Here is a 26,355-nt window from a genome sequence, read left to right on the forward strand (position 1 = left end):
CGCGCGCGCGCGCGAAAAAGCCTGACCATAATGACTCGAGAGAGAGGAGGAAAAACGCATTATGATGTGGTGGAATACAATAAGGGCAACACTGCTACCCTCCCCTCCCCACACGACGAGTATTCCCAAGTGGATAAGAAATCTCCTTTCCAAAAATAACTCCAAAAAAACATAACGCATAACTTGATACTGCGACAAGACTAATTAGCCCTTTTCCAACCGACCCTAATGCAAGCAATGCCAAAAATGAGAATAGTGGAAAGAGAGAAAAAAAAAAAGTGACCCCATAAAAAATTACATGGCAGAGTTTATGTGACTTTCTGTAGCCAAAAAAGATAGAAGAGGCGCTTTTACAGCTCATCTTGGCGCTGTTCACTTATCTTTTGAGATGTCCACGGACGCGACTAGCTTTGACATGGATCCTTTGAATGATCTGATAAAGAACAGGCAGCAGGGAGAGAAGAAAAAAAAAATGTGGCTCTACTCTCCCTCGCACTAGCCCTGCAAAACCGGACCGCTTCCCGCAGTTGAAGAATTGAAAAATTAGATGGACACCGGATTACAAATTACACAAATCGTAACCAAATCTACCATGTATGTACTACGGGATAGTTGGGTACCTTGTTAATTCTCTCTGGATATTGCTTTCTTGCTCGGAGAGAAATAAACACCATCCCCACACTTTATCTCCCTTGATCCTCTTCCTCTCCCGTGCTAGTACTATGTATGAAGTGGTAGTGATGTACAAAGTATGACTGCAGTATCTCCATATGCAAGTCTCTCTCTTTCCTTCATCTTGCTTTTCCACCTCCCTAGCTCACCCTCACTCTCCAGAGGATCCAGATCCTCAAGGGTCTCTGAACCCACGTGTCATGACATGATCCTCCTTGTTCTCCAAAGGGAAAAAGGTGTGTGTCTCCTTCTTCACCAGTAATATCACCGCAATTTTTGGGGGAAAATGAACCGTCTCTTCTCTCTCCCTCACTTTTGTTCTCTTGCTGCGGATACACCCCCTCCCCTACCTTTGCCCCCTCCCCATGGTCAGCAGTCTTGTTACACAGTGACACTAAGTATATGGATCCCCAATACGTAGATTATGGGGCCCGGGGGTTTTGCCAACGAAATCTGCCACTAAGAAAAAAGGCAGGGATGTGAATCCATCGCGCCCAAAAAAACCGCTGAAGAAAATCACCCCTCCCCTTCTCCTAAAAAAAAAAAAAGGAATAGAAAGAAAAAGAAAGCTCCAAAGCATTATGTTTTGCGAGATCCCCGTTTGCTGGTACCGACGTACGTCTTTTACGGAAGTTTCGTGCGCACGCCGTGGAGATTCTATGGCCGCTCTGATTCCAGGGTGTAACGAGAAGCTCGTCTCTTGGGAACCTGCTTTTTATTTCCTGTTCTGATCTCATGGTTGAATGGACCTCTGATAAGCTTTGGAAAATTCCCGGTCATGGTTCGAGCATTCGTGTGTTTCATTCATTGAAAACTCATCTGAGTGATAGGGGATGGCTGTTCACCTGATATAATGTGCCCTACTCGTATGGGTGAGCAGGTATGGAGAAATCTGGCCATCCATGTCAATGTGTCTGATCAAACTGCTATTGGGGCGCCTTATAGATGTTTTCTTATGGTACCATCACGACCGATGAAAGACTTGAAACCGTCCTTAGAGTCCGAATCATCATCCGGGTTGATTTCTTGGTAGCCATTCACATCATACTCCTCCAGATCTGAGGCGTTTCCGTTTCGGTAGGCATAAGCATTTTGGCCGAATTCATCGTCTGATGCCACCTCATCATCGGGATAATCGGCAGTATAATGGTTCTCGGCTGTGACTGTCAGCATCTGGCTGCTTGGGGCATGTCCCCAGAGTCGACTGGCTTACCATTTTCATCGTCCTCATCCTCGGCATACTCGTCCTCGCTGTCACTATTCCCTCCGTAAAAGTACTCCATATCTGGCTCTTCGTCAAATACCAACAAGCCCACATCTTTGGAAGCAACGTGTTGCTTCCTTATCGTGCTGGCTGGTACACGTACGTAGGTTTCAATGATGTAGTCCTCATCGTCTGTGCCACTAGCAGCGCCGTCTGGGCTCGTTGCATCATCGTCGACCGACTTTGGAACATTCTCTGGGTGTCGCTCGGCGTATCGCTTTGCCGGCGCCTTGGGCTTGAACCGCGACGGACTGGGCGAGGAAAAGGTCGTAGACGAGGACGTGACAGCAGCGATGCGAGCTCGTTGGGCCGCATCCCTCTCGCGCTGCTTCCTCTCCTCCTCCTCTTGGCGCTGAAGATTAATACCGATTTGCTCCAATGCAAAAGCATTCATGTCGGCTGTCAACTGATCTAGATTGACATTCCAACGATCCACCATACTAGTCGGCAACTCGGCCTTCTTGGGTGAAGCTGTGCCCTCTTGTTGAGCTTGTCTGGCTAGTCCGGGTTTCTTGCGCAGCTTGGTTGCGGCATTGTCAACTTCCATCTGGTCTGAACGCGACGGCGATTGGGTCTGCGAGGTAGAGTGCCGAGACGCTCCCAGAGCTTCCTCCTTGGGGTCCTCAACATTGAGGCCATGGGCAATACTCTGGAACTTGGTCGATGGCAATCTCTTGTGCTTGCGCTCGACAAAGAGGGCGGGCGCGGAGCGCTTCTTGGCGATGCCACGATATTTGCGCTGAGTCGGGTAGTTGGAAGAGGCAAGCATGATGTCTGCTCTGGACATGTGGAAACGCCGGGGCTCATCTCCAGGTCCAGCAGACTCTAGGTCGCCGCCAGCCGCATCGGGTGCTTTTGATGACTCTTCATCTCCGCTGGAGGTTGAATTGTTGTTATTGTTGTCTTTCGTGCTCTGGAATGCGGCGTTGCCACGTTTGGCGCCGGAAGTATGAATGATTGGCCTCTGAGAGCTAGGGACGGGAATGTGGGCGAAAGCAGCCTCCTGTTTCTGGCGCTGGTAAACAAAGGCATCGGTTACATGGCGCTTGTGCTCCTGGACGCCTGTATCCCGCGACGGTAGTTAGTCATGGTGATCTTGCCCCTTTGTTTGATTGCTTTCTGAATGCGACTGACGAAGGTAGGAGACGGGCTCAATCTCCGAGGCTTTGCGCTTGACGCGGATGAGCTCGGGCGGTAGCGACATTGCGCTGCGATAGGAGTGTGCTGCCAAAAGAATTTGTGCAATGTGATATGTCGCTAATGAGCCGATCGTCCTTGGCTGGTGGTGTAATCTTTGATGTGCATACGCGATCCCGTCGTGGATTGCAAGTGGTGAGAGTGTCTGGCGAGAGAATGATGTAACTAAGCGCCAGCGTCAAAAGTCTGTCGAATGTTTACCAGTGGCAGCAGTGCCGCCTCCGATAAGCCCCATAGTAACGACCGATAAGAGCTAATGCCTCTATTAGGGACCTACACGACACTAGCTCAGACTGTACATACATACCCTACCCAGGAGGAGAACTTGACGAGGAGAAGCAAAGCTCTGGGCCGGACATATGGTGCAACTACCAGCATTTCTGAGAAGAAAGATGATTACATTAGGCGTATTAGATAATTATATGCTAATTGGCCTTGGAGGCACACAAAATATCGATCGTTGATGCGAATTGACTTTGTGACAACGTTGGCATGTGAAACTACCGTACATTGCAGAAAGACTTGAGCTAGGTAGCGTAGAGGGTAGGCGGGGAACGGGACAGGGCCCGAAGCGTCGATTGCGGGGAGACTCAAACTTAGAAGGCGAGGGGACATCTGGAGGTTCCTCTTCTCCCGTCTCTAATTGTAGTCTCCAAGTTTCTTGTCTCTTTGCTGTCATCCTCGCGATGCTGTCCATAATGAAATCGAAATATGAATGATTAGCATTTCAATCATGTCTCGTACTGCCCTATCACCTTTGTAATCCTTGTTGTTCGAACATGTTTGATACAATTCTCGCTAGGTTCTCGTCGCCCTGCCCTGGGCAAGAAGAGGTTTTGCAAGCCTCGAGATCCCCCGGCTCTAGTCAATCTGGGCCCTACTCCAACAACATAGCTCGGAGCTTCTTTCCCATGCCATCCTTGAACAGCGTTCGACTTGTGTTTGCCGGGGTGTCTCGCGCTGCATCATATGGCGTTGAATAGTGCGGAGGGGGGAATCAAGATTTCCCCAGTTCGCACATATGCCAGGTCATTCTATGGAGAAGCTGAGAGCTGTCGTGTCAGTGGAACATATGTAGGTTAGGTTAGTCGACGTTGCGGTGCCCCATATGGAGTCGAGCCGGCAGACCCGGTTTCTTCGTGTATCGCGACCAAGCACTACTCGGTAGATGCTTCTTCCCGACGAGTCCATACGTTGCGGATAGATAAAATCCAGCAGTACCAGCTTTTCTGTCCGCACGCGTGTTTTGACCTTTGTACTTCTTTGTTCTAGGCAAATCATCGAGAAGGGTGATTTCTTGGACCCAAAGCCAGGACTGTCCTTGCTCTGCTCGACTGACGTTGGTTGCCCTACACTTCAATTCGACGGCCTCAACTCTAAATGTTGCACTGCGTTTGGTGCAGGACGTAACTGAGACTTGCGGAAAGACTGCGCCAACCTTCCAGTCTTGGTATCCAGGCTAAGCCTCCCACATCATCGTCATTGCCTTTATAAGCCCTTGGCCCTCTTTCCGTGCCTTTTCTTTATCTTTGCTGTGATTGCGCGAAATATGCCGAGAATTTCAATATCAGCGTAATTCGCCGACACATCCCCTGCGAATCGACCCGACCTGCAACCTCACCATTTCCCGACTGCTCCCCTCGCATACATATATAGCACACAACATTCTCGACGCAGCAGATATCCTTTGCCGACACTACCGACTGTCGTTTCTCTATACCTCCTTATCTGCGACCCTTCCGGACCAATCATTGTACGATAGACCACCGTCAGCAAAGCTAGTGTACATTGCACAACAGATGCCTGAGACACGGGTACTAGCATATCTAAATCTGCCTTGGGTGATCGCTTCGCAATATAGCACTTTGCGGGTTCTTGACTAGCAGACACTTGTCACACCTCGACTTCTTCGGAATAACACGAACCAAGAACAAAAGTATTTCCCTAGGTCATCCTTTGCACCGAGACTGCAATCGATTCTTGACCAATACATTATTCTTCCAAGCTGCATCGGCACACAGCACCGCGTTCCCCACTCCCCCCCAAATCATACGATTATCTTGTGGTGACGACGCCCTTCAATTTGCCCTCCGCCTCCTCAACTGTTTTGACCACTTTGATTTGTTGCAATTTGCATCATGGCTCAGAGACAAGTTGTTCTTACTTACCAGAAACCTGGTACGAATCCGCCAGTGTTTGTAGCTGGCACATTCTCAAATCCACCATGGCAGCCTCAAGAAATGGACTCTTCCGTCGACGAGCATGGAAATCATACATTTGAGAAGACCGTATCCGTCAAGTCCGGGGCCGCCATACAGTACAAGTTCCGCCTAGGAACTGGTGACTGGTGGGTATGTGACGATAATATTGCCAAGAGTTTGTCATCCTCTTCTTGCCCGAGAAACGAAAACCCCATTCTGACATGGTGACAGCTCCGGATGCACACGGCAACTGGAACAATGTGTTGCGCATGAGTGCGCTCAGTGTCGATGTTGGAGATTTTGAAGAAGAGGAAGAGGAGTCAGAGGACGCCGGTCCCATGTTCTCCCACGAGAGTTTCAGCTATCATGACGATTCCGAGTATACCGCATCGTCGGACGACGGAGTCACAACCCCAAACGAACCAACATTCCGCTTCCCCAATGCGTTCAAGCCTGCGTATGCCGGTGACAAAAATGAAGACGAGATTGACTTCAACGACCCCACACTCGAGCATTTTCCCCACGAGAACCGTCGATCCATCATCGCCGAATTGCAGCGCATCGAGACGGCCACCGAACCAGATCGCTCTCTTCCAGGCGGCATCGCGCCTTCTCCCCTTGTTTCACCAATGGGCTCCACGTTCCCTCCGGCGATACACGAGCCCGATTCTCCAAAGAGGCGGACGAATGCTCCCCGGGCCGCTCTTGGGTCGTTTGCCTCGGAGCGGTCCCATATATCTCTAGCGTCGATAGATGAGAATGCCGAGGAGGAATCCGAAGACGGAATGACACATAACTTGCAGGTTCCCGACGATCGATCTCTCAAAGCCACGTTTGACTCTGTCGACTTTGGTGGATCTAAGAAGTCTGCCGCCTCGGCAGCTCGTCAAGTTGAGCCCTCGACCCCAATCGTGAGACTCGAAACGCCTTCAGGTCATGAGGATGAGGGCATCTCACTAAACACTGCCAACAGCAAGACGATATCGAGCCCCGGACAAGAATCCACAATCGATAGCAAGACTTTCACGGAATCGTCTGTTGAACCATCGGCGCACTCTGAATCCAAAGACAGCCAGCAGCAGCATTGGCTACCCTCGTTCCTTGACTTGACAAGCCAGTTATTCTCAAATGTCTTGTTTGGTAATAGACGAAAGACGTAAGTACAAACCTTTCTCAAGCTCCTCACCATTGATCTCCCGCGCTGACCTACTGTGCAAGCATCTTGACACTCAGTACTGCAGTTCTTTTCATTGGAGTACTCTGGAGGACCACTCTGTCTCGCCCTCAGCAAGTATCGCCCCAAAGTTAACAGGGGAATTAGTACACGAGCCACCACTGGCAATACAACAGAATTACCTCGAGTGCTTCCAATATAACAAAATGATTACGTCAAGAGTTGTGGAAACGTAGTACAGATTACAAGCAAATCAATAACTGATACACTGCCCACTTATAAATTGTGACCGTCAAGCAGCCACGCTGCTCTTGGAAATGCCGTTTCGTCTAAATATGCCATATTAAGGCTGCAAAAATTAAGAAAAGTGGTTTGAAAAGATTCTGTTGCAAAAGAAGCTCGCCCAGTCTTGATTGACTATCCTGATAATCTGGTGATTTGGCCGTATGACTGGACTAGTGCGCATGGATCGTGTAGATATAGTATACGCCGATCATTGATCATAGAGGTCCGTGCGCACGTATAGACTTCAACTCTACGGACTATGAACCAAGTATATTATGTCCTCTCAATATTGATAATGACAAGTCTACCAGTGTGAAGCAGATGCTATTTTTGATGAAGGAAACTGAACTTGATGTCCCATCTTTGAATCTACAACAAATGGTACTGTGAATAGTTGCTTGTTCTCATGTCGCCGACTATAATGCCAAGCCTGGAAGCATTTCTGGCCCCAGGCAATCCAGTCTTTGAGATCTTTGATCATTGATAAACATTCATTTTGCATGATTGGTCCTCGACGACGGAGTCTCGCTGATTCCGCAAATTTGTCCTGTTGAGCCGACAATAGCACCAGGCAGCGCTCAACGAGGGGTTCCTACCCCCGTCCTGATCATCCTAGTATCGTCGGCCACAAGTTGTTGTTTGTACCCCTCGTCTCCAGATAATTATTATTCGTCTCCGCCTGTAGCTTCTTACTTGGACCCGCCTGTGGGTCTGAATCTGTACCTGCCTGTGGTTCTACATTTGTACCTGTCCCTGGTAATTGATGACTCTGCCAAGTCCTTTGCCAGAACTATCACCAGAAGACGAATTGACTTTGCAGAATATCACCAGACGATACAGCAGACTTCTGTAGAGTCTAGGAGGAGCAGATCCATTCTTCCCTCTGGATAAGCAAACACGACAAATACTTCAAGCCTACCTGCTGCTCTGTACCAAGACCAAGTCCTGCTTTCTCGAAAACTCATCCAGCCTTGATCGAAAGTACGAACGAGTACTTGAATCGATAGAACCGGCAGAATTCAAAGCAACTAGTTGATTTCCGCCGCGCGCAAGGTGGGCTGTTGAAGGCGGTAGAGAAAACGGCCGCGCAGAACACGCGCCTGCAAACGGTGGGCAGCTGTTTAGCTACTATTTGAGTTTGAAGCTGTCACGACTTTTCCAACCGCCTTTTTCTCTTCTTCTTCTTCTCCAGGCCTTCGATATTTTACAACCCATTCCTCAAACATCAAACACATACCGTAAACACCACAAAATCATCAAGCACAATGACAAACACACATTGGACACCCGAAGAGACCATCCAGCTCTTTATCCAGGTTGCCCGACATGGCAATCTGTCAGGCGCTTGGCCGTCTCAGAACAACCAGCAGGATGCCAACCAGAAACAAGGGAACCCGTGTGGAAAGGTCAAAGACTGGAAGATCGTGATTGCCGCAATGCCGGCACCTCCACGCAAGTCCGCTGCTTACCAGTACGTGATCTTGTTCACTATTTTCCAACCAACCGCTATTCTGGTGCCCTGAACTGACTCGTGGTTTCCTCTTCTCTGCTTTAGTTCCAAGTGGTCCAAGATGGCCAACGAAATCTACCATGCCACTGCTGGCATGACCTTTCGCGACAAGGAGGATCGTGATCATCCCAAGGATCCTGATCATCACAAGCTGCTGGTTCGTGCTGCTGCCCTTGGCTACATGGTCGGCCCGATCTGGATTCAGCCCAGGTACAACGCCCCTCCTCCTCCTCGTAAGTTTACCACGTAACGGAAGCTTCGGTTTTGCGTTCCACTGATATCACGATAGCCGGCAGTTTCCCTCTCGTCCCTCCCCTTGCGGCCGCCGAGGCTGCTTCCGCCGCCGCTGACGCTGTTGCTACCGCTGGAGGTTCTGGTGGTCGTGCCCGTGCTGCTGCTGCTGCTTCCGCCGCCGCCGCTTCTGCTGCTGCTTCCGGCGCTCCTGCTGCCGCTGCTGCTACTGCTGCTCCTTCCGCCGACCAGGAGGTGGCCATGGCCGACATGGAAGTCGACGAAGGTAAGTCCTCTTTCCTGTCTTGGTTTTCTTTTCGGAAGTGAGTGTGGCGACTAATCAAGCATCACAACACCAGAGTACTACGACGACGTTCCCGCCGCCGCCGTCGCCGCCAACCCTTTCGCGGCTTTCTCGTCCGGCCCGGCTCCTGCCCCTGCCCCCGCCCCTGCCCTTGCCCCGAGCCCCGTCGGCTTTCCTCCCCCTCCCCGTTGGCCCGACACGGTCGAGCTGGGTGGTCCTTATTTGGACCACATAATGCAGTTCCCGTGGGACTGGCGTCAGGAGTACCGCCGGGCTCTGCAGGAGGAGCTCGATGAGCTGGACCGTCGCGAAGGCGAGGTCCAGTTCAACGAGTTTTTGTAGAGAATGAGAGAGAAAGAAGAGAGAGAATTTTTAGATTAATTGATTGTTTCTGTCTGGGATACCTTTCTCTGTTTTTTCTTTCTTCTTTTTCTTTCCCTTTTCTCCTTTATATGCGTGATTGTAAAGTGAAAAGGTTCGTCTTATGTGCATTATTTCCATTAATTTCAATTCTGACATGGGACGATAATATGCATCCGGGAAGTCGTGCCACCAAGGGAAGAAAGTGAACAAAGTTGCACAGAAACCTTTGGCCAATCTCCATCTTTCATTTGACGTGTCCTTGAACTTTTCACAATCACAATAATCTCTTCATGTTTGGCAGGTAAGGTGAAGTCGCCGTGATAAAGCGGTCCCATCTCGATCTGCGTTCTTGGTGATTGAGATTTTATGCTGTTTCTTCAACTTGGTGATTAGGCGAAATTAAAAAGTAGCAATATGCATTATAAATGGCAATAGCTCTGTCGACATCGGACGATTTCAGTCATACAAGTTAGCCAATGGCGAAAATGCTCCTGGTGAGAGTTGGCTATCCAATGGGTTCATAATTAATGGTTCTGTTGTCATTTTCCGCTTGTCCTGCACTGTTATTGCGTCGAACCTTGCTGTTATCTTTGTCATGATTCATTGTGTTAATCTGAAGGGAGGGGAAACCAAGCTGCTTGCTTTCAATCTGACATATTTCCAAGTATGAGACTCTCAAGATTTCCTACTCGAGCTCCTTGCCAATCTGACTAAACTCGTGTCTCCAGTCAGCCACCTTGTCAACCTTTTGGAATGGATCAAAGTTCATGGCCTCGCTGTCGACATAGACGCTGTCGCCAAGCTCAATAGTTCCCTTGGCCAGCTCCTTGCCCAGTCTGAAGCTTGCAAAGCCAACGTCGTCGTCATCCCGGTCGCCATCCTCGTACACCTTGATGTTGAACTTGGCGCCTGGGCGGAAGAAGAATCCCGAGCCACGCATCTTGCCGCTGCGCGTCTCGGACGTGATGACGGATGCCGGTGAGGTCCTGCCGGGTCCGTGAGCTGAGCCGTTCATTGCCGTGGACGGCTTGGTGCGGGGCTCGGCGACAATGGCGCCATTCTTGCTGACGATTTCGCTGTTGGGTGGGAAGGGCTGCATCGTCTCCTCGTAGACATCCTCGAGGGTCAAGATGAGGGGCTTGGACCAAATGTCGTCGCCGCCGGATCCTCCTTCTAGGTTGACGGTGCAGCGCCCGGCCGACAGCTGGGTGTTGGGGGCACGGACAATAACGTGATCGATATTGGCCTCGTTGGCTATGGGGATGGAGTCAGTGAGAATGCCGTATCTTTCCGTGGTTACATAACTAGAAAGACTTACCACTACCGTAAAGGTAAAAGGGCATAAACTTCTGTGGATAGTTTGGCAGACGCCACTTCGAGTTCAGAGGTCGGCTGACGACTGTGGAGGTTACCTTGACCTTGACATTCTTCAAAATTACACCACTAAAAGCAAGTCAGAAGCATCCATTTCACAAAGAATGCGACAACAACTTACGAATGTTCGGTCTTGATCTGAGCAGCAAAGGTGCCATTGTTCTTGATGATTTCTGGAAGCAGGGTCTTGTTCTGGGTGACGAGAATCATTGGCTCGTTGGGATTGGCCCTTTTCATGTCAATGTATTTCTGTCGCGACTTTTGATCAAAGTCTACAGAGACAATGAGCTGCTGGCGGTGGTTTGCCACGTGGAACATGGGCAAATGGATGAGGAAGATCTTTTCGGCGCCTTGGATGAGGAAGCTGTGGAGATCCTCTCCAATCTCATTGCGCTTGCGAACAATCTAGAGTATACATTTTAGAATCTTTCCTTCTAGTAACAGCTCGGGAAGCATACCTCGGTCTCGTCCTTGACTGTCTTGTAGAAAATCTCTGCCAGACGATTGATAAAGTTACCATCAGTTGGGAATGGCGACATGATGACATTTCGAAGAACCATGAGGTCCTGTGTGCTGTCCTCGAGTCCGAGTCTCTTCATGAAGTGTTTCTTGCAGTTGCCATAAAGCTCGTCGGAGAACTCGGTGGATGTCAAGTAAAGCGGAATCTTGGAGGGATCGTCATCAGGACTGTCGACGGAAAGGGCCTCAATGACTCTCTTCATGAGGTAATTGGCCTCTTCCACGTCCTCATTGAGGCGGCCGTCCGAGTAGCGGAAATTGATGGCAAAAGCATTAATGTTGAGATCGGATCCCAAGTCGCGCATGAGCTTCATGGCCTTTTGGTCGCGCGGACGCGACTGGTCGTCCTTGACAATGTCGGCATTGCTCTTCTTGAGGATTTCTTCTCGGATCCGCGTCTTTTCCGCCTCGACCTTTTCCGGGCTGGAATTCGCAGCGCGCTCAGACGGGAGCTCATTGAATGGAACGCAGACAAAGGGGGACGTGGAACTTGTCATGGCAGCCCATTCTGCAGAAAGCTATTTGGCGTGCTCAATTAGCACCTTGGGTTGTGATGATAGTGTTGAGGGGGAGGGGGACAACTTACACGTGTACATGTCCAAGTCACCTCGGAAAGCAGAGCGCCGTATCCCTAATTGAAATTTAGTATTTTAAATGGGACATATCAATGATTGCTGCGAACAAACCTGTTGATTCAATCCAATGGTCTTATTGGATAGCCATGTAGACACAGCTGCAGCACCGGGCTTGCTATTTGGTACAATGTCAAAACAAACCTCTCTCCACAATGCTTCAAAAGAAGACTTACCTGCCCTCAACTCCATAGATGCCAATGCTCGTGACAGACCCTCGAGATAAATATGGACTTGTCCAAGTAACAAGGTACCTCATTCGCCCATCTCGATAGCACAGACCTCCAGCGGGATATGGAATATAACCTGCCTTGTGGGGGTCGACCGTGATGGAGTCGGCAAAGCGCATGGCATAGAGATCTTCCTGGGTCTCTGCCCTCAGGCTGGCATCGGGGACAAAACCATCACCGTCGCCCATTTCTGTTGGCAAATTGGTTATGTCTCCAGGTCGGTAAGACTTGGGCAACATGCTGCAAAAGTAGCCGCCCCAGGCAGCGTCGGCGTGGACCAAGAATGACAGTCCTTTGGCCTGGTATTGCTTCCTCAGAGCCAAGATGGAGCTCAACGGGTCGACAGCCCCCTCTGCACGGCACCGACTTATTAGCAAAGGATCAACTAAAAAGTCATGTAGGGTAGTGTCCTACCCTCGGTCGAGCCAATGATTGCGACGACTGCATATACAGGTCGCTCATTCTCCAGGCTCTCTTCAAGCTTCTTCTCCAGCTCGTCAAGATCCACTCGAGCGGCATTGTCAACTGGAATACCAATGACATTATTCGAGCCGATTCCGGCAACAGCTATTTCTGGATTAGTTCCCGTGACATCTATATCATTCCATTATGAACAGTACCTGCGCCTTTGGGCCAACTGTAATGTCTTGTTGTGGCCAACATGTACTGAGCAGGCTTGTCTTTTGTGTACTTGTATTCGAGGCCATCTTTGCCAGTAGACTGGATGGTGAACTTGTTCATCACGTCCGACAAGAACTTGTTGGATATGCCTGAGAGTCGTTAACATGTGAGGCTACATCCGACGACAGAGAGGGTAAGGGTACCGTATTCCTGATACAGTCGGTCAGGTATGTCAAGAACGTCGTTGGGCTTGAGGTTCAACAGCTCCCAATCAGAAAGCTCAGAGAACAGCTTTTCTTCTCCGGCACAAGTCTCGATTGAGAACTTTGAGTTAAGAAAGCTCAAAGGTCCATCGTCTAGCATGGCTTCGCGGATGGAGAGAGGGTAAAACTTGAGGTTACGGGCTCGATTACATGTCAGTATCGCTTTACTAGTCAAAAAGGCATCTTTCTGGGTGATTCAGAACCTACCAACCCTGCAAAGAATTGTTAGCGCCTGTTGGATGGGAGTGCGAATTCACACATACCAGATCGATTCAAGATTTGCAACTGTTCCTCCGCAGGTGACATGTCCCCAGCCCTGCGGAGAATCATGATTGTCCTCGTCGATGTTGTATCCGAAAAGCTCGCAGAGCTGCTCACCTACTTCAATCTCTGCCACAGTGGACAAGGGGCTCGCCTCGAGAGCTACATTATTGGGGTTGTAGATCATGGTCATGAAGTAGCCAAGAAGGGACGCCATGCTCATGTCTGTGCACCTGTACATTTGACTCAGCAACCGACTAGTGTCATTGAGATTGAATCACTTACATGTGCGCTTCATATCGCGGAGACCAGAATGGAATCGAGGTCCGTCCCAGTAGGTTTGCTGCTTTCTGAACAGCATTGCTCAACTTTTTCATCGACTTCTTAAAGGCTGGGCTCTTTTGCACGCTTTCGGTGATGAATTTCTTGAGTAATGGTTAGTCGCGATTTCGGTCAGAGCCATTGTGCCAACTTACGCCATCTTCAGGGTAGTACTTGGTTCGAGCCAAGCGGAGCTCCTCAAGGATGGTATGAATATTGTTCTCAAAGTAGCGGAGGTTCTCTGCTTGAGGACCAATGAAGTAGGAACTGATGATCTGGTGGGAGACATCCGGTGTCCGATATGAGGACCAGGCTGTGCCATGCTCTGGGCTAGCAGCGTAGACGGTGTCTGAATGGTCATCCTCCAGATCCGGCGCTTCGTGGGATTTGATCTCTGGCAGCTCTGATTTGAGCTTGGAGACCAAGTCATGAGGGAAGATGGCTGACGATTCTACGGCCATTGTGACGAATGGATCAATGTTCTCAGTGGTAACTTTCTGAAGAGCCACAAGTTGTTTCTCCAGCAAACATGGCGTTTGAATACCGTGGGAAATTGTTGGTGATTTCCTCGACACATTGCTGCTGTTTATACTCTGGCCAGATCCCCACCGAAAGTTGCCATCTCGGGTGCGATGTATTCATGTACCAAATCAAGCTGAAGTGGAGTGCATATCGAAACACAAAATGTTCACCGGTGGCTTTCACGAGATGAAATGATAGGGTGGCAGAGGATATAGACGCAGAAGTTGTCTCCAATAATCACTGTACGATGCGATCCTCAGTGGGCCGAATGCCGTGTCATGATGCTGTGTCGTGAAGATCGTGGGGAAGGTTTCAGCTGAATCTGAGAAGACCTCGCTCTATAGCCAATGGGGGAGCTCTGGTGACATTTCATAGCCTCCGCACTTGGTCGAGTATAACGAACAAAGTCTCCCTTGACATTTAGTATCGCCATGGTGTTGAACTAGGATCTGAGACATGCTTCCACCACCAATGTAAACGGCCACTTCGGGAGACGGCATAGTTACTCGACCTCTTGGATAATCTTGGCTAGCCAATCTAATGCAATCTAGCAGTGCCAGTGTTGGACAAACCATCGTTTGCCATGTGCAACCGGCGGCTGGTGAGCGGAAATAGAGCTGCATCTCTAGCCTAGTCACCATCACACTTGTATCCCGTCAGTGGCGCACGGGAGTAGCCGCGGGGATTACCAGAATTTTGAGTGATCCGTGGATCAATTGGTCAGCTTTTTTCTCACCGGCAACATAGTTTAGGCGTCTGGGGTCAACCGAGAACTTTATTCTTGTTCAAAGCAAATTGAAAATGGCTACTTGCGGCTGAATCAGTTCGGTTCGCCCAACTATTTACAATGAGCAGCACTGGCGCATTAGCGTATATGCAGGCCCAATGCTTCTTCATTTTGGAGTACTGTTGTGCAGACAACAGACGTGCACCGTTGACTTGTTCTCCAAAGATGATTGGAGATACCGAAATGGAACACTTACACGACGTGCTTGTATTCATGTCTGCAGATAGTGGTTCAGTACTACAGTGGGAATAAATCCGGTGTAAGCCGTCCTTGGAGACGATGGGCTGATTGAAGCACACTTCTTTCTGTATCATATAGCAGTGATGCAAAGGCCCTCCCAGCTGACGGCCAGAGTACATATAAATGGCCCCATCGCATAGGGAGGACTTGAACACAGCATGCATCTCTGTGTACACAACCAACTCTACCCCATACCGTGCAACATCAAAAAGCCAAAAACATAGGTTAATGTAACATAAATCACAATTTAATACAAAATATAGAAGAATGCACTATTTTTCTTAACCAAATAAGAATAAATTATCTCAAATCGTATGACCTTTATTTTCCCTCGCACTCTCCTCGGCCATTGCTTCCGCATGGTGCCCACAACCGCGCAGCAAATTCTTGCTCAGCCTCGTTTTGATTCAATCACTCTCCATCCCTATATCCTGCTAGCTTTTACTTGTGCCTAGACGGCCTCGTTTTTCTGACACGTCTCCCCACAAATCGCTGGCCCCCCAAGCAACTTGTCATCAAACTTTGTCATGCCCAATTTCTCAATCTGCTCCGTAACCTCCTCGTTTCCCAATTCCATAAGCGCGTCCAAAACCGGTCCTAGAGTCCCCTCATCAACTCCGTCCCGGTTCTGACTGATGATATGCACAGCCGGGACACCCCACGTGCCGCCTGGATACAGCGCGGGAGTCTCATGAACAATCATCCACGGCATGGCGTGCCCGTCTAGGCTCCAGTGCAGCACCGACCAACTCTGCATGTACCCTTTCCCTGGTCCCTCAATAATGGTGTTATCGTAGACGGCGTCCCAGTCCGAATTGAGCTCTGGGAAGTTGAGGCGGCGCGGAGTGTTGTATGCGCGTATCGAGGCGACTGTGCGACCGCCGCCTCCAATGGCGCCGTTGAGAGCCGTCTTGTTATCCGCCGGAACCCAAGTGGTAATTTCATTGATTACGCCCGCGAGGGAGCCTGTAGGACAGGAGGAAGTGGTGTTGGCTTCGCAAGTGATGCTTATTGTCGGGGTGAGGTCCCACTGCAGGTTGCCGTAGGAAAGGTACGATGTGCCGGAGGTGTTTCGGATCGCCCAAGACCCGGCGAACCAGCCGGGCGGCGGAGCGGTGAAATTGGAGGAAGGAGAGGAGCAGCCTGATGTTTCGTTGCCAGAGGCATTCATGGTCGGGTCCAGATAGGGGGGTAAGCGGACCATGAGGGATTCTGTTGGACAGGAGGAAAGGGAGATTGTGGCGAGGGCGGAGGTCGCCATGGCGAGGATGGCAGAGAAATTAGAAGTACGCATTATTGGAGATTTGTGGTAGATGGTGTTTGATGGTAGATGATGGTAAAAAGTGAGTATCGTTGTGAGGATGAGGTTGTTGTGCTGAGCGATTTTATCTTGGAAGAAATTTCGTCTTATATCTCTTTATTCGAGATGATGAGAGATCGCTGCGCAATGTGACGACGATGCTCAAAGACATGGCCCCATACGCAACAGGTATCTCAGCTCGTTAATTCGCGAGGCGACGATCACATCTTCAGCGATCGGAGTCATCTTTGTCAGTAGGATTCCACCCCCGAATAGCGGCATCGAGTGATTGAGGCTGGGAAAAGACACAAGTGGTATGCTTGGTCCGGAATGTTTGCAAATACTAATTCGACTTCAAGTTGCTTTACGTCCATTATGGAAGGGAACTATGACCCCTGGTGGATATACAGGCACAGAAATATCTGACAGCGACCAATCGCTGCAAGTCGCGAGGCTCAGGAGGTTCCACTAAGTCAGGCGAAGCACCACCTCCATCCTTGGCTAAGTTTAGGGCGATCTACCTCATCATTACCGCCTTTAGCTTTGAGGGCTAGGCACTACTATGTATTACTTCGGACTTCTCGCATAAAGGGTAGACAGCATCATGGTGGTGGAGACAACAGCTACGTTTCGCTTCCGAGATTGTGCTACGTTGTGACTCGGCCATACGCCATCTCACCTCGTTATACCTCGGATTCTCTACTGAGTCTACTCGACATGCCCGTTAGACGTGGTGGCACAAAGTCTCGCGGCGGATGCGACCGGTGCAAGCAGCGGCGCGTAAAGGTAAGTTAGTTAACTCACTCTCTGCTGACTGTCCAAAGTGTGAACAATCAAGGCCACCTGTATCGTTTTCATGATCCAGAGACCAAAATCTCATTGACGTGATTAAAAGTGCGATGAAAAAGTGCCATGCAGCAATTGTACAAGAAGGAGAGAGCACTGCAGCCTCCTACTCCTCGTCTCACGACCTAGACATCCAAGTCCGCGTCTTTCCGATCATGCACCACCAACAACCCATAGCGAACAAACATCATGGGCCCTCGACCTCTACCTGATGAGCCACTTCTCCACGGAGACAGTCTACACCTTTAGCAGCTACCCGTCTCTCATTGAAGCATGGCAGACTACAATCACTATCGACGCAGCATCGCATCCATTTCTTCTACATGGCATGCTCGCTATCTCGGCACTCCACCTCGCGAGCAAACGGAAACCCCATGAGCCACCTCAATCTCCCACTTCAGCTTCCAGGTCCCAAACCACGGCTCAGAACTTCACGCACGATGACTACATGCGCGCCTTTACCTACCACCAAGACCAAGCCATGCCCGTCTACCGCAGCTTGCTCCAACAAGCCCTGGATCTCGACCATAACGAGGAGTTTGCAGTGCACTCCAAGCAGTCGTGGCCGGCGGGGCCGGTCTACGCAATGGCTGTTTTGACGGCGTTTATCGCAACGGCGAGTATTTCTGATAATTCCCCTTCCTTGGGCACTGAGAAGACACAAGGAGACGAGGGCGATCAGCCACACGAAGAGCGTCGGCATAGCCATACTACTCTTGTTCACCCCCCTCCAACATTGTCCTCCTCGATCTCACGTCCGGTATCACCAGAAACACCTGCAGAATCAGCACGGTCAGAAACCATCTTCTCCAACCTCTTATCCCTATTCATCAACACACGCGGCACACGCGTTATAGCCAAGGCCGGCTTGGATATGGGTGCTTTCCAAACAACCGCGTATCGGCACCTGATAACCAGTTCGACGTCCGCGGACGAAGTTCAATTTCCACTCCCCTCGTCGTCTCGGGATAGTCGAAGAGAGTGGTATGCCACGCTCAGAAAACAAATGCTTGACGATGTATTCGACGCCGACGACAGCGACGGGGATGCTGGCAATGTGAATGAGAAAGGAGGAAAAGAGCGCGAACTCTGTGCCGCCGCTCTTGTCTGTTTAGAGGACGTTCATAGCGGCGCTGTGCGGCTTTTGGAAGCGAAAAAGGAACGACTATGGCACCTACGACAGAGACGGCAAGATCCCCGGCCCATCAAACACGATTTCGTATGGTTATTCAAGTGGACCGCAATAGTCTCGCAGGAATTCCTCGCGCTGGTGCGAGAGAGGAGACCGCCGGCAATGGTGGTTCTCGCGCAGTTTATGGCCATATGTTCACTCTTTGAGGAGGAGTGGTACGTGGAGGGTTGGGTGAGAAATGCAATGGAGGCGGTTGAACATGTCTTGAGTGAAAACAAGGGTGAATCGGAAGGGGAGAACAACGAGAAGGCAAGGAAGTGGGTTTCTAGCATTGCAGAGCGGTGGATTGGGACACGGGACGATATGAATGAAGCTGGTGTGGGAGAATAGAAAGAGGTTGGAAATGATATTGTGAGACACGGGTAGGTAGCCAGAATTGGGTGATATATTGTGCGCCAATATCCTCGGCGCAAGCCGCTGTCCGGCCAAGGGACGCAAGACCGAGGGATCTGTCTGCATGTCAGGCCTTCATTCCACTTGCTAGATCAAAAGAGAAGTCGCTTACCTGGATGTTGTTCCTCTTGGCGCTGAACTTTACGTTCGGTCCCTTGGATGTTGCATTGGGCACAATGATGCTCTTTTCGAGGATAAGTGTACACTTGTGGATTTCAGATAAACTGCTACTGCCCACGAGATGGCCAATGTTGGACTTGACGGAACCGCTGTGGTCGTTATTACCAAGTGGCGCAGAGACATGATCAAAGACTGAAATATATAAACAGCGGTACCCTGACAGAGCGGGCGCGCTTGAAAACAGCACTGATGGTTTGATTCCCGCCGAATCGCCAATTTGTGTGCCAGTTCCTGTTATTCGATAGCTATAGGGTCAACAATTGCGGGGTTCTCTTCCCAACATCATTTTACGGTCGCTCAGCTCAACACAGCTTTCAGCAGGTACCGGCAGTAAAAAGCTTAAAATGCTCGGCATGCTTGAATGTGGCGCAAAAAGGGGGCAAGTGTCTGGACACAGGGCTGTGCTCCATACTTAGGTAAGTAACCAGTAGCCATAGACATCTGGCTAGTCTATGGCGTATCCCTTTGAGCCCGGAGAGTCGTCAGTATTCCTGCCAATTCTTTTGGGCCGCTACCAAGCAAGATTTGTCCTCCCGGTTGTCTTTATCTGCATAGGGCTCGGGTCTTGCATGTACCGATCGCGTGCGTAAATGCTCCATCGGTACTTCCAGGTATAAAAAAGCAAGTTGACTGCATCAAATCCCAGCCCCAAAAACAGTACGTATCTTGTACTGACCACTTTCTAGGCCTAAGGGATAAGGCAGAATGGCGGAAATGTGGCTTTTGCTCGGCTATCAACGAATCAACCCAAGCCTGTTTCCTTACCGTTGGGCGCATTTCCACCACATTCAGGCTTTGGAAGACGCTCACCGAGTGCTTTGCCACAATAGCTGTGTGCCTCGCCGTCAAGATGCTGGAAAACAAGCAACGCGACCAGCCACCAACCACAGCTTGCAGCCGGTGACGTCAAATCTAGACGCATCAAGAACTTGCATGATCATACATTGCGAAGTGGAAAAAGGTACTATTGGTCCAGAGGCTGTCGGTGGAGATTCTAAGCGCGGTAGTAGAGATATCGACCACGGATACCAGTGGCGATGGTCAATCCGTGCAATCGAGAGCATGCAACAGGAAGTTGCTGGGTTTCCCTGACCAGAATGAACAGTGTCCGACGTGGACATTACGTATGTTTTTCGTATTTGAATAATGGAGGCCTCCCCGGGAAGTAATCTGATGATTGTTCAGCTGGCTCGAAATTCGCCATGTTTTCCTATCTTCCTGAGATCTACCGTTGTAAGAAACTGACTCCTCTCGATGAATTCGACGTATGCGTTATTCAGATGAGATCCATCTACTCCCATTGCTGTCGCAGGCTGGCGCCTTATCATCGAGTGCAGAATGGTAAATGTTCATTCTCCCACCTACCGAGAAGCTATCAACCATACTGATGACAGCGCAAAGCCTCCCGTAACAGGCTCACCAGATGCTAAGAGGCATGCTGGTCTAGACTTCACAAATATTAGTTTGAACAGGGTAGAGTAGGTCGATACTTGCTTTAATATTCGAGGCAATTTTCTAACACTGATCGCAGTCTTGTCATCGTCACGAGCGAAACTGTATCCAAAAAGTCACTCACCGAATACACGCATGACGTTGGCCACAATGGACTCAAGGAATTCCTTTCGATCGACCTTCCCCAAGCACGCATAATACCTTGCGAACTCAACCTACAGGACAATCTGGACGGAGACTTGAGCTACCCCGCCACCAAGCTCTTGAAGATTGTTCTGGAGGCGCGGCGGACCGACCCATATCGCCCCATCATCTTCATTGCACACAGTCTTTCGGGAGTGGTGGCAAAGCTTGCACTACTGCTGGCTTCGAAGAACCCCGAGTTCCATCCCATAGCGGATTCAACTCGAGGAATCGCTTTCTTCGGGACACCTCAAAGAGAGGCAATCTATGATGAAGAACTGCGGGAATTGCTTGCCGGCGAGACATTTCGGGCACCCTTGAAACTGGGAAGCAAAGATGTGTGTACTGACTCTGGATCTGTTTTCAGCATGCAGAGTCGCGGTCGGCTTGCTTTATCCTTGGATTCGTTGCATGTAGCTTGGGTCAACATCTATGCAAAGCAGTTGCGAGTCGCTTCTTTCTATGAGACTATAGCACCAGTGAGTTCCACCAAACCTCCAGGCATAGGCAGCGCATCTCAAACAATTATTTAGGTAGTACCTTTCAAAATTGCAGTTCTTGGACTGGCTGGAGAAAGCATAGTTGCTTTGAACACCAGCCACAACAAGCTTTTGCATGTCGACTCACGAAATGATAAATCATATCGGAGAATTAGAGACAGACTTGCATGGATGCTAAATGAGGCCCTCGAATCAGGTAAATTCAATTCAGACCCCTTTGACTTTCGACGCTGACTATATCGTAGACGCGTCTCGAAGGTACATTGGATTTGACGGTGTCAAGCTGCTTGAGCGTTTATGGCCTGGTGAGCTCGTCTCATGTGAATACAAAAAGCCTTTGCCAGCCATAGGAACCTCGAGTTGGTTCCTGTCGCATTCTTCCTACAGAGCATGGCTTGATACAAAGGACAGTGGGCTTTTCTGGTTGAAAGGGAAGCCCGGCGCCGGAAAGTCGACGCTCATGAGGTTCCTTACGCGAGACCTACGCGGCCATCATCAAGATGTCGCTGACACATCATCTCAATACTACAAGAGGCAGTCGCCGTCAGCCATCGTATGTAGTTATTTCGTTGATTACACAGCACCTCCCAGAAGCTCGGAGCTCATATTGCGCTCCTTGGTGCATCAAGTCCTTGCACGCCAGCCTTCCTTGATGCAATTCGTACCAGCAAGCTTGAAGCAACACCAGTATTGGAAGGATGACTCTGATTTCTCGCTATCGGCGACCCTTCATCATTTGTCCAGCCACAACAGAATAATCATCCTCATCGATGGATTGGATGAGGCCAACGAGATTATTCAGCACAACCTCATTAGTGCTCTATGTCAGCTCAAGCAGCCACAACGTCTCGATCGGACAAAGGCTCCAACAGTCAACAATTCTCCAAACCCAACAACTCAAACTCAGTTGAAAATAGGGATCAGTTCTCGAAGATATTTGTCCGATATTGGGCTCGATGAGGATCTTCAATGCTACTACGTTGATCTTTCACTCGGCGATGCGGCGAAAGGTCTGAAGGAAGACGCTTGGGTCATTCTTGAGAGCCGCTTACATCTTGGCCAAACGGAGACTCCTGAAGTTTTGACGCCGATCCTAGAACAGCTTGCATCGAAACAGGACACCGCAGGTATACTGCTGTGGGCGCAAGTTATCGTAAAAGCAATTACTTCCTCATTTGGTGGAGCAACCGGTGGCTACTTTCCGAACTCCAAACATATGGAACAACGCAATCAACACGACTTCGCTGCTCTTCTATTAAGTGGTCCACGGAGTCAAGCATTGGTGGAAAACATTGCAGGCCTTCCCAAGCAGCTCTCGAGCCTATACCAATCCTGTTTGGATCGTCACGATGATCAGGTCAAATCTGTGGCACATCAAGCTCTCAAGTGGATTCTCGTTGCGCAGAAACCCTTGACTTTAGTCGAGCTGAGTGACGTTCTCACGCCTCGCAGTCCCCGGCATCTCAAGGCGTCAACGGACTATTCATCTCAAGAGATGCTCCACAAAGCACTCGGCGGTTTGATCGAAGTTATCAACTCTGAGGTGTACTTTGTGCATCAATCAGTCAAAGACTTTCTTCTCTACGATTTCATCGATAAGCGTCAAGATGGCAGCAGAGAGCATGCTTCGCCACAGCTTCTCAACTTTCACCGGGACTCTCTGATAAGTTGCATTGACTACTTGGGGGCCGTTGAGAGCAACGAGTACACAGCCTTGCCCACGGTAGAAGTCAAAGCTCTGAGTCTACGATGGCCATTCCTATCTTATGCAGCAACCTACTGGCATTCCCATCTGGAATTGAGCAATCTTCAGGCAATCGCACAACGCTCTTTGAACAGACTTAGCAGTCCAGAGTCGCTGATTTTCAAACTATGGTTTGAGATATGGAAATATCATCAGAGTCGCGGAGGGTCAGGCCAGCGAGGCCTTCCTGAACGTCCCACGAAAGTCATTGTATGGTGCCTTCTGGGCAACAAGGCACAGGTCAGCCATTCACTCAATGAGCGATCTATGATGGCAAATGGTAGATCCCGATCGGACAACCAATGGACACCGTTGATGGCTGCAGCCTGGAGTGGTCACAATGAGATCGTCACACTGTTGCTAAGCCGACCGGAGGTCCGAGATAGTCGGCCTCAGCAAAAGGCAGAAGCTCTCATATACGCGATCGAACGAGGCCACACAGCAGTCGCTCAGTCGCTGACGGCATTCTTTGCCAATCCAGCTGCTGGGCCTCGTGTCCTAAACACTGTTGTTAACCACGAAACCGCTCTGTCGGCAGCAATCGTTAGCTACGACCTCTGTTTAGCGCAGTTGTTGCTAGACCTTGGAGCAGATCCCATGCTGCATCTTGACAGACGGGTACATAGGCAACGACGATGCGGTGTCCGCAACTCGCTTCATTATGCCATTTACTCGGGGGTGGTAGAGCCTCTAAGCCTTCTGTTGGATTCACTTCCAGAGAGCGAACGGCAACATCAGTATCGTGAGCTGCTACCAATCGCATCATGCAGAGGTGCTACCTCCTCGATCCAGTATCTTGTCAGAAATGCCGATATTCCTCAGCTTCATGAGGGGACTACGGCTCTCCAGTTGGCAGCACGTTTTGGTCATGCAGATGTAGTCGACATCCTTCTGAACCATGGCGCTCCTATGCATCATGAGGATAAAACCGTGGTGTACACCATTTTCCAGTTTGCATGCCACTTTGATAAGACTCAAGCAGCTCGACTCATGCAGCATTCAAGTGCTCAGTGGGTAGAAGGTGCATTTTTTCATGCTTGTCAATCGGTTTCAGCGCCCACAGTCAAACACCTGCTTAGCTCTGGCGTTTCCGCTCGTGTTGCTAAAGAAGGGATACCAGCACTCCAGTGGGTTCTGATTGACGGGGAATCATTTCCCGGCATCGGTTTTGGAAAGCCAGCACACGAGGAATCCAGAATCGAGGTGCTCAAGCTACTGCTGGACGCAGGATCTGATGTGAACAAGACAGACGGTTCCGGTCAAACATCCCTCCACCTCGCAGCCAATAGAGGCGAGAAGCAGATCACTGCTTTTCTCATATCGCGGGGAGTCGACGTCAATTTGAGAGACCGACATGGAAATACAGCATTGGATATCGCGGCATCGAGCGGTGACACGCATTGGATACACTCCTTTATCCTCGCTGGATCCGAAATTTCAAGCAGAACATGGAAAAGTGTCCTAGCCAGTGCTGATGTCGAAGCTGCGTGCTACATCTTGGACAGCGTCACGAAAACAGCCTCGGCTCTATGGCCAAGCCATTCCGGCCACGGAACGTCGTTTACAGGATTGGACCCGCACCCATCTGAGGTGTACTTCCAGTTCTTGAACTATCATCCTCCTCAACGCTTCACCAAGGCAGCGAACTATCTACGGTACATGCACATCACGGATTATGCTAACGTTCGAATTGAGACGTGCGCTCCGTTGTCCTTGTGGAGCTCATTCACCAGATGGTGGGAAGAATTTACTGGAACAAGGTGGTTGTGGTGGCCCTTACCAGCTCCACTACCTCGGCTGCGACGCGGTGAAACGTATATTCACTGGAAATGCCACGGCGTAAGTGTTATTCATGGCTCACAATAGAAAAGTATTCACTGACCAGTCTTAAGTGCCATGGGAACGTACATAGCGATGTGATACCACAACAATTGGGTCAGGAAGTGGAGATGTTGATCGACTTTCAACGGAGGCTGCTACAAATTTGGCCTGGCGAGGCGCCACAGTTTCAGCAGGTAGCAATACCCAGTACGGCAAGTAACGCATTGCAGCACAACCCCCTGCCTCATGGCCAAGCAGCCTTGCCTGTCGAGAATCTCCCACTTGATCCACGGTCGCAATCTTCAACAGCACCGAGTGCTGGTGACACGGAGGCTTTTGAACTCCAAGCATTTCGGGAACAAACGCATCATAATTCCAATGCGGCTTTCGAGGTCAAATCCGACACTGATGAATCCGAGGAAGAATCTGAATCTGAAGACGATCCTGATGACGATCATCCAATGCGGAAAGGCCGCTATGTCCACGTGAAGCCAAGAGGATTTCCACTGGCTCATATTGATACGGAAGCAACGCCCAGCGAGTGTGAATTCCTTGAGGCTCTTCACGAAACATATAGGGCGCGGCAGTCCTGTTTCCGCCGCTATTTATCCATATACCGGTTTTCGCATTGGGGATTCGACCGGGTAAGTCCTCGTCTGTCAATATGGGTGTAGTTGTACAATGCTGACTTCAAAGTAGTTCACTTTCTGGCAAGGGAGATTCTTGAGCCATTCTGAAGGTTCTGAGAAAGACTGCTATCTACCTGACGCCCAAGAAAGTCTCGACTATGACTTCACTCGGGCCGTGGACGATGGACGGCCTCCTATTTCCCATGAGTTCTTTCATCAATCATATCATAATTGCCCATACATTTGCCGAAGGAGAGGCTTCATGCATCAGGTTTGGTGTAATTCGAAAGGCGATGATGTGGAGGCTAGAGGCACCGGCGCCGAGAACCATCTGCCCAAGATCCCCAAGCGGTACGAAAAATGGGACCCTGAACGAGACCCGGACTGTGCACAGGCCTGCTGGGGCCTCAGCGCCTTTGAACTTCCCAATATCATAGGGTGCATTCTTTACACATTTGTGCTCCCCGTAACACTTGCTGTTGTCTTTTGGATCCTTTGGCTATCCGACATGGGCCATGAAGGGGACCTACAGAATGCTACGGTCCCACTATTCATATTCCTAGCATTATGGGCTGTTCTTTGGACTACAATTGGCAAGCGTGGGTGGAACAAAAGCACCGCAGGATAAGTGCGTGGTGCGTGTATAGGTAGACTGGTTGGAGTTTGGAGTGTGGGCCGGTGAGCTCTTATTCCTGGGGATAATACGGCGCGCTGTGGTTCTCAACTGTCTATGGAGTCATTGGAGTTATCTCAGTCAATTGTTTACTTGCAGGCGTTCTTTGCATATACTCCTTCTTATTTCCAATCGTCATCGATTTACTATATTACCAGCCTGATTTGAATATGAACATGTGCATGATTAAAGTTTTTAAAGAGGGAGCGATCACATACGACCATACGCTCTAGAAAGCTCGGCATCCCGTCCGCTCTGCCCTAGATAAACTGGAGACGGCTGGATTAGTACTTAGATCGGTGACGGCTGGGGAATCCCCGGTGTTGTATGTTTCTTTTTGCTTTTGGCTATAGCAGTCATTTTGGATAGATTGTGGAGTGGATGAGAGGAGCGGTTCGCCCATCAAGCTCAGCTCATGGACTGCAAAAGCTGACTTTGGCGCAAAATAAAGGTGCCGCCAAGATGGCACCC

The 26,355-nt window shown here is 49.9% G+C and overlaps 7 protein-coding genes across 7 annotated transcripts; 4 read left to right on the forward strand and 3 right to left on the reverse strand.

The window, feature by feature from the left end:
• Positions 1-1,611: 1,611 nt before the first annotated feature.
• PFICI_08153 (uncharacterized protein) lies at positions 1,612-3,140 on the reverse strand (the record flags this gene model as incomplete). The annotated part of the gene is made up of 3 exons (XM_007836734.1): positions 1,612-1,829; positions 1,886-2,998; positions 3,071-3,140. 3 exons carry the CDS (start codon positions 3,138-3,140, stop codon positions 1,612-1,614), a joined length of 1,401 nt encoding a protein of 466 aa, XP_007834925.1.
• Positions 3,141-5,271: 2,131 nt separating this feature from the next.
• PFICI_08154 (uncharacterized protein) lies at positions 5,272-6,494 on the forward strand (the record flags this gene model as incomplete). Its single annotated transcript, XM_007836735.1, has 2 exons — positions 5,272-5,509; positions 5,566-6,494. The coding sequence occupies 2 exons, from the start codon at positions 5,272-5,274 to the stop codon at positions 6,492-6,494; spliced, it is 1,167 nt and encodes a 388-aa protein (XP_007834926.1).
• Positions 6,495-8,058: 1,564 nt separating this feature from the next.
• PFICI_08155 (uncharacterized protein) lies at positions 8,059-9,180 on the forward strand (the record flags this gene model as incomplete). The annotated part of the gene is made up of 4 exons (XM_007836736.1): positions 8,059-8,264; positions 8,349-8,536; positions 8,593-8,820; positions 8,894-9,180. 4 exons carry the CDS (start codon positions 8,059-8,061, stop codon positions 9,178-9,180), a joined length of 909 nt encoding a protein of 302 aa, XP_007834927.1.
• A 706-nt stretch (positions 9,181-9,886) lies between these two features.
• On the reverse strand, positions 9,887-13,883 carry PFICI_08156 (uncharacterized protein; the record flags this gene model as incomplete). The annotated part of the gene is made up of 13 exons (XM_007836737.1): positions 9,887-10,455; positions 10,520-10,644; positions 10,697-10,980; positions 11,034-11,612; positions 11,681-11,725; positions 11,781-11,844; positions 11,903-12,308; positions 12,371-12,523; positions 12,577-12,726; positions 12,781-13,007; positions 13,098-13,334; positions 13,387-13,526; positions 13,578-13,883. 13 exons carry the CDS (start codon positions 13,881-13,883, stop codon positions 9,887-9,889), a joined length of 3,285 nt encoding a protein of 1,094 aa, XP_007834928.1.
• A 1,539-nt stretch (positions 13,884-15,422) lies between these two features.
• PFICI_08157 (uncharacterized protein) lies at positions 15,423-16,232 on the reverse strand (the record flags this gene model as incomplete). The annotated part of the gene is made up of 1 exon (XM_007836738.1): positions 15,423-16,232. The coding sequence occupies one exon, from the start codon at positions 16,230-16,232 to the stop codon at positions 15,423-15,425; it is 810 nt and encodes a 269-aa protein (XP_007834929.1).
• A 1,096-nt stretch (positions 16,233-17,328) lies between these two features.
• Positions 17,329-18,639, forward strand: PFICI_08158 (uncharacterized protein; the record flags this gene model as incomplete). The annotated part of the gene is made up of 1 exon (XM_007836739.1): positions 17,329-18,639. One exon carries the CDS (start codon positions 17,329-17,331, stop codon positions 18,637-18,639), a length of 1,311 nt encoding a protein of 436 aa, XP_007834930.1.
• Positions 18,640-20,220: 1,581 nt separating this feature from the next.
• Positions 20,221-25,839, forward strand: PFICI_08159 (uncharacterized protein; the record flags this gene model as incomplete). The annotated part of the gene is made up of 6 exons (XM_007836740.1): positions 20,221-20,360; positions 20,414-20,996; positions 21,051-21,213; positions 21,263-24,600; positions 24,654-25,226; positions 25,282-25,839. The coding sequence occupies 6 exons, from the start codon at positions 20,221-20,223 to the stop codon at positions 25,837-25,839; spliced, it is 5,355 nt and encodes a 1,784-aa protein (XP_007834931.1).
• Positions 25,840-26,355: the final 516 nt, after the last annotated feature.

The sequence above is a fragment of the Pestalotiopsis fici genome (assembly GCF_000516985.1).
Source record: "Pestalotiopsis fici W106-1 unplaced genomic scaffold PFICI_Scf_5, whole genome shotgun sequence".
Classification (NCBI taxonomy): domain Eukaryota; kingdom Fungi; phylum Ascomycota; class Sordariomycetes; order Amphisphaeriales; family Sporocadaceae; genus Pestalotiopsis; species Pestalotiopsis fici.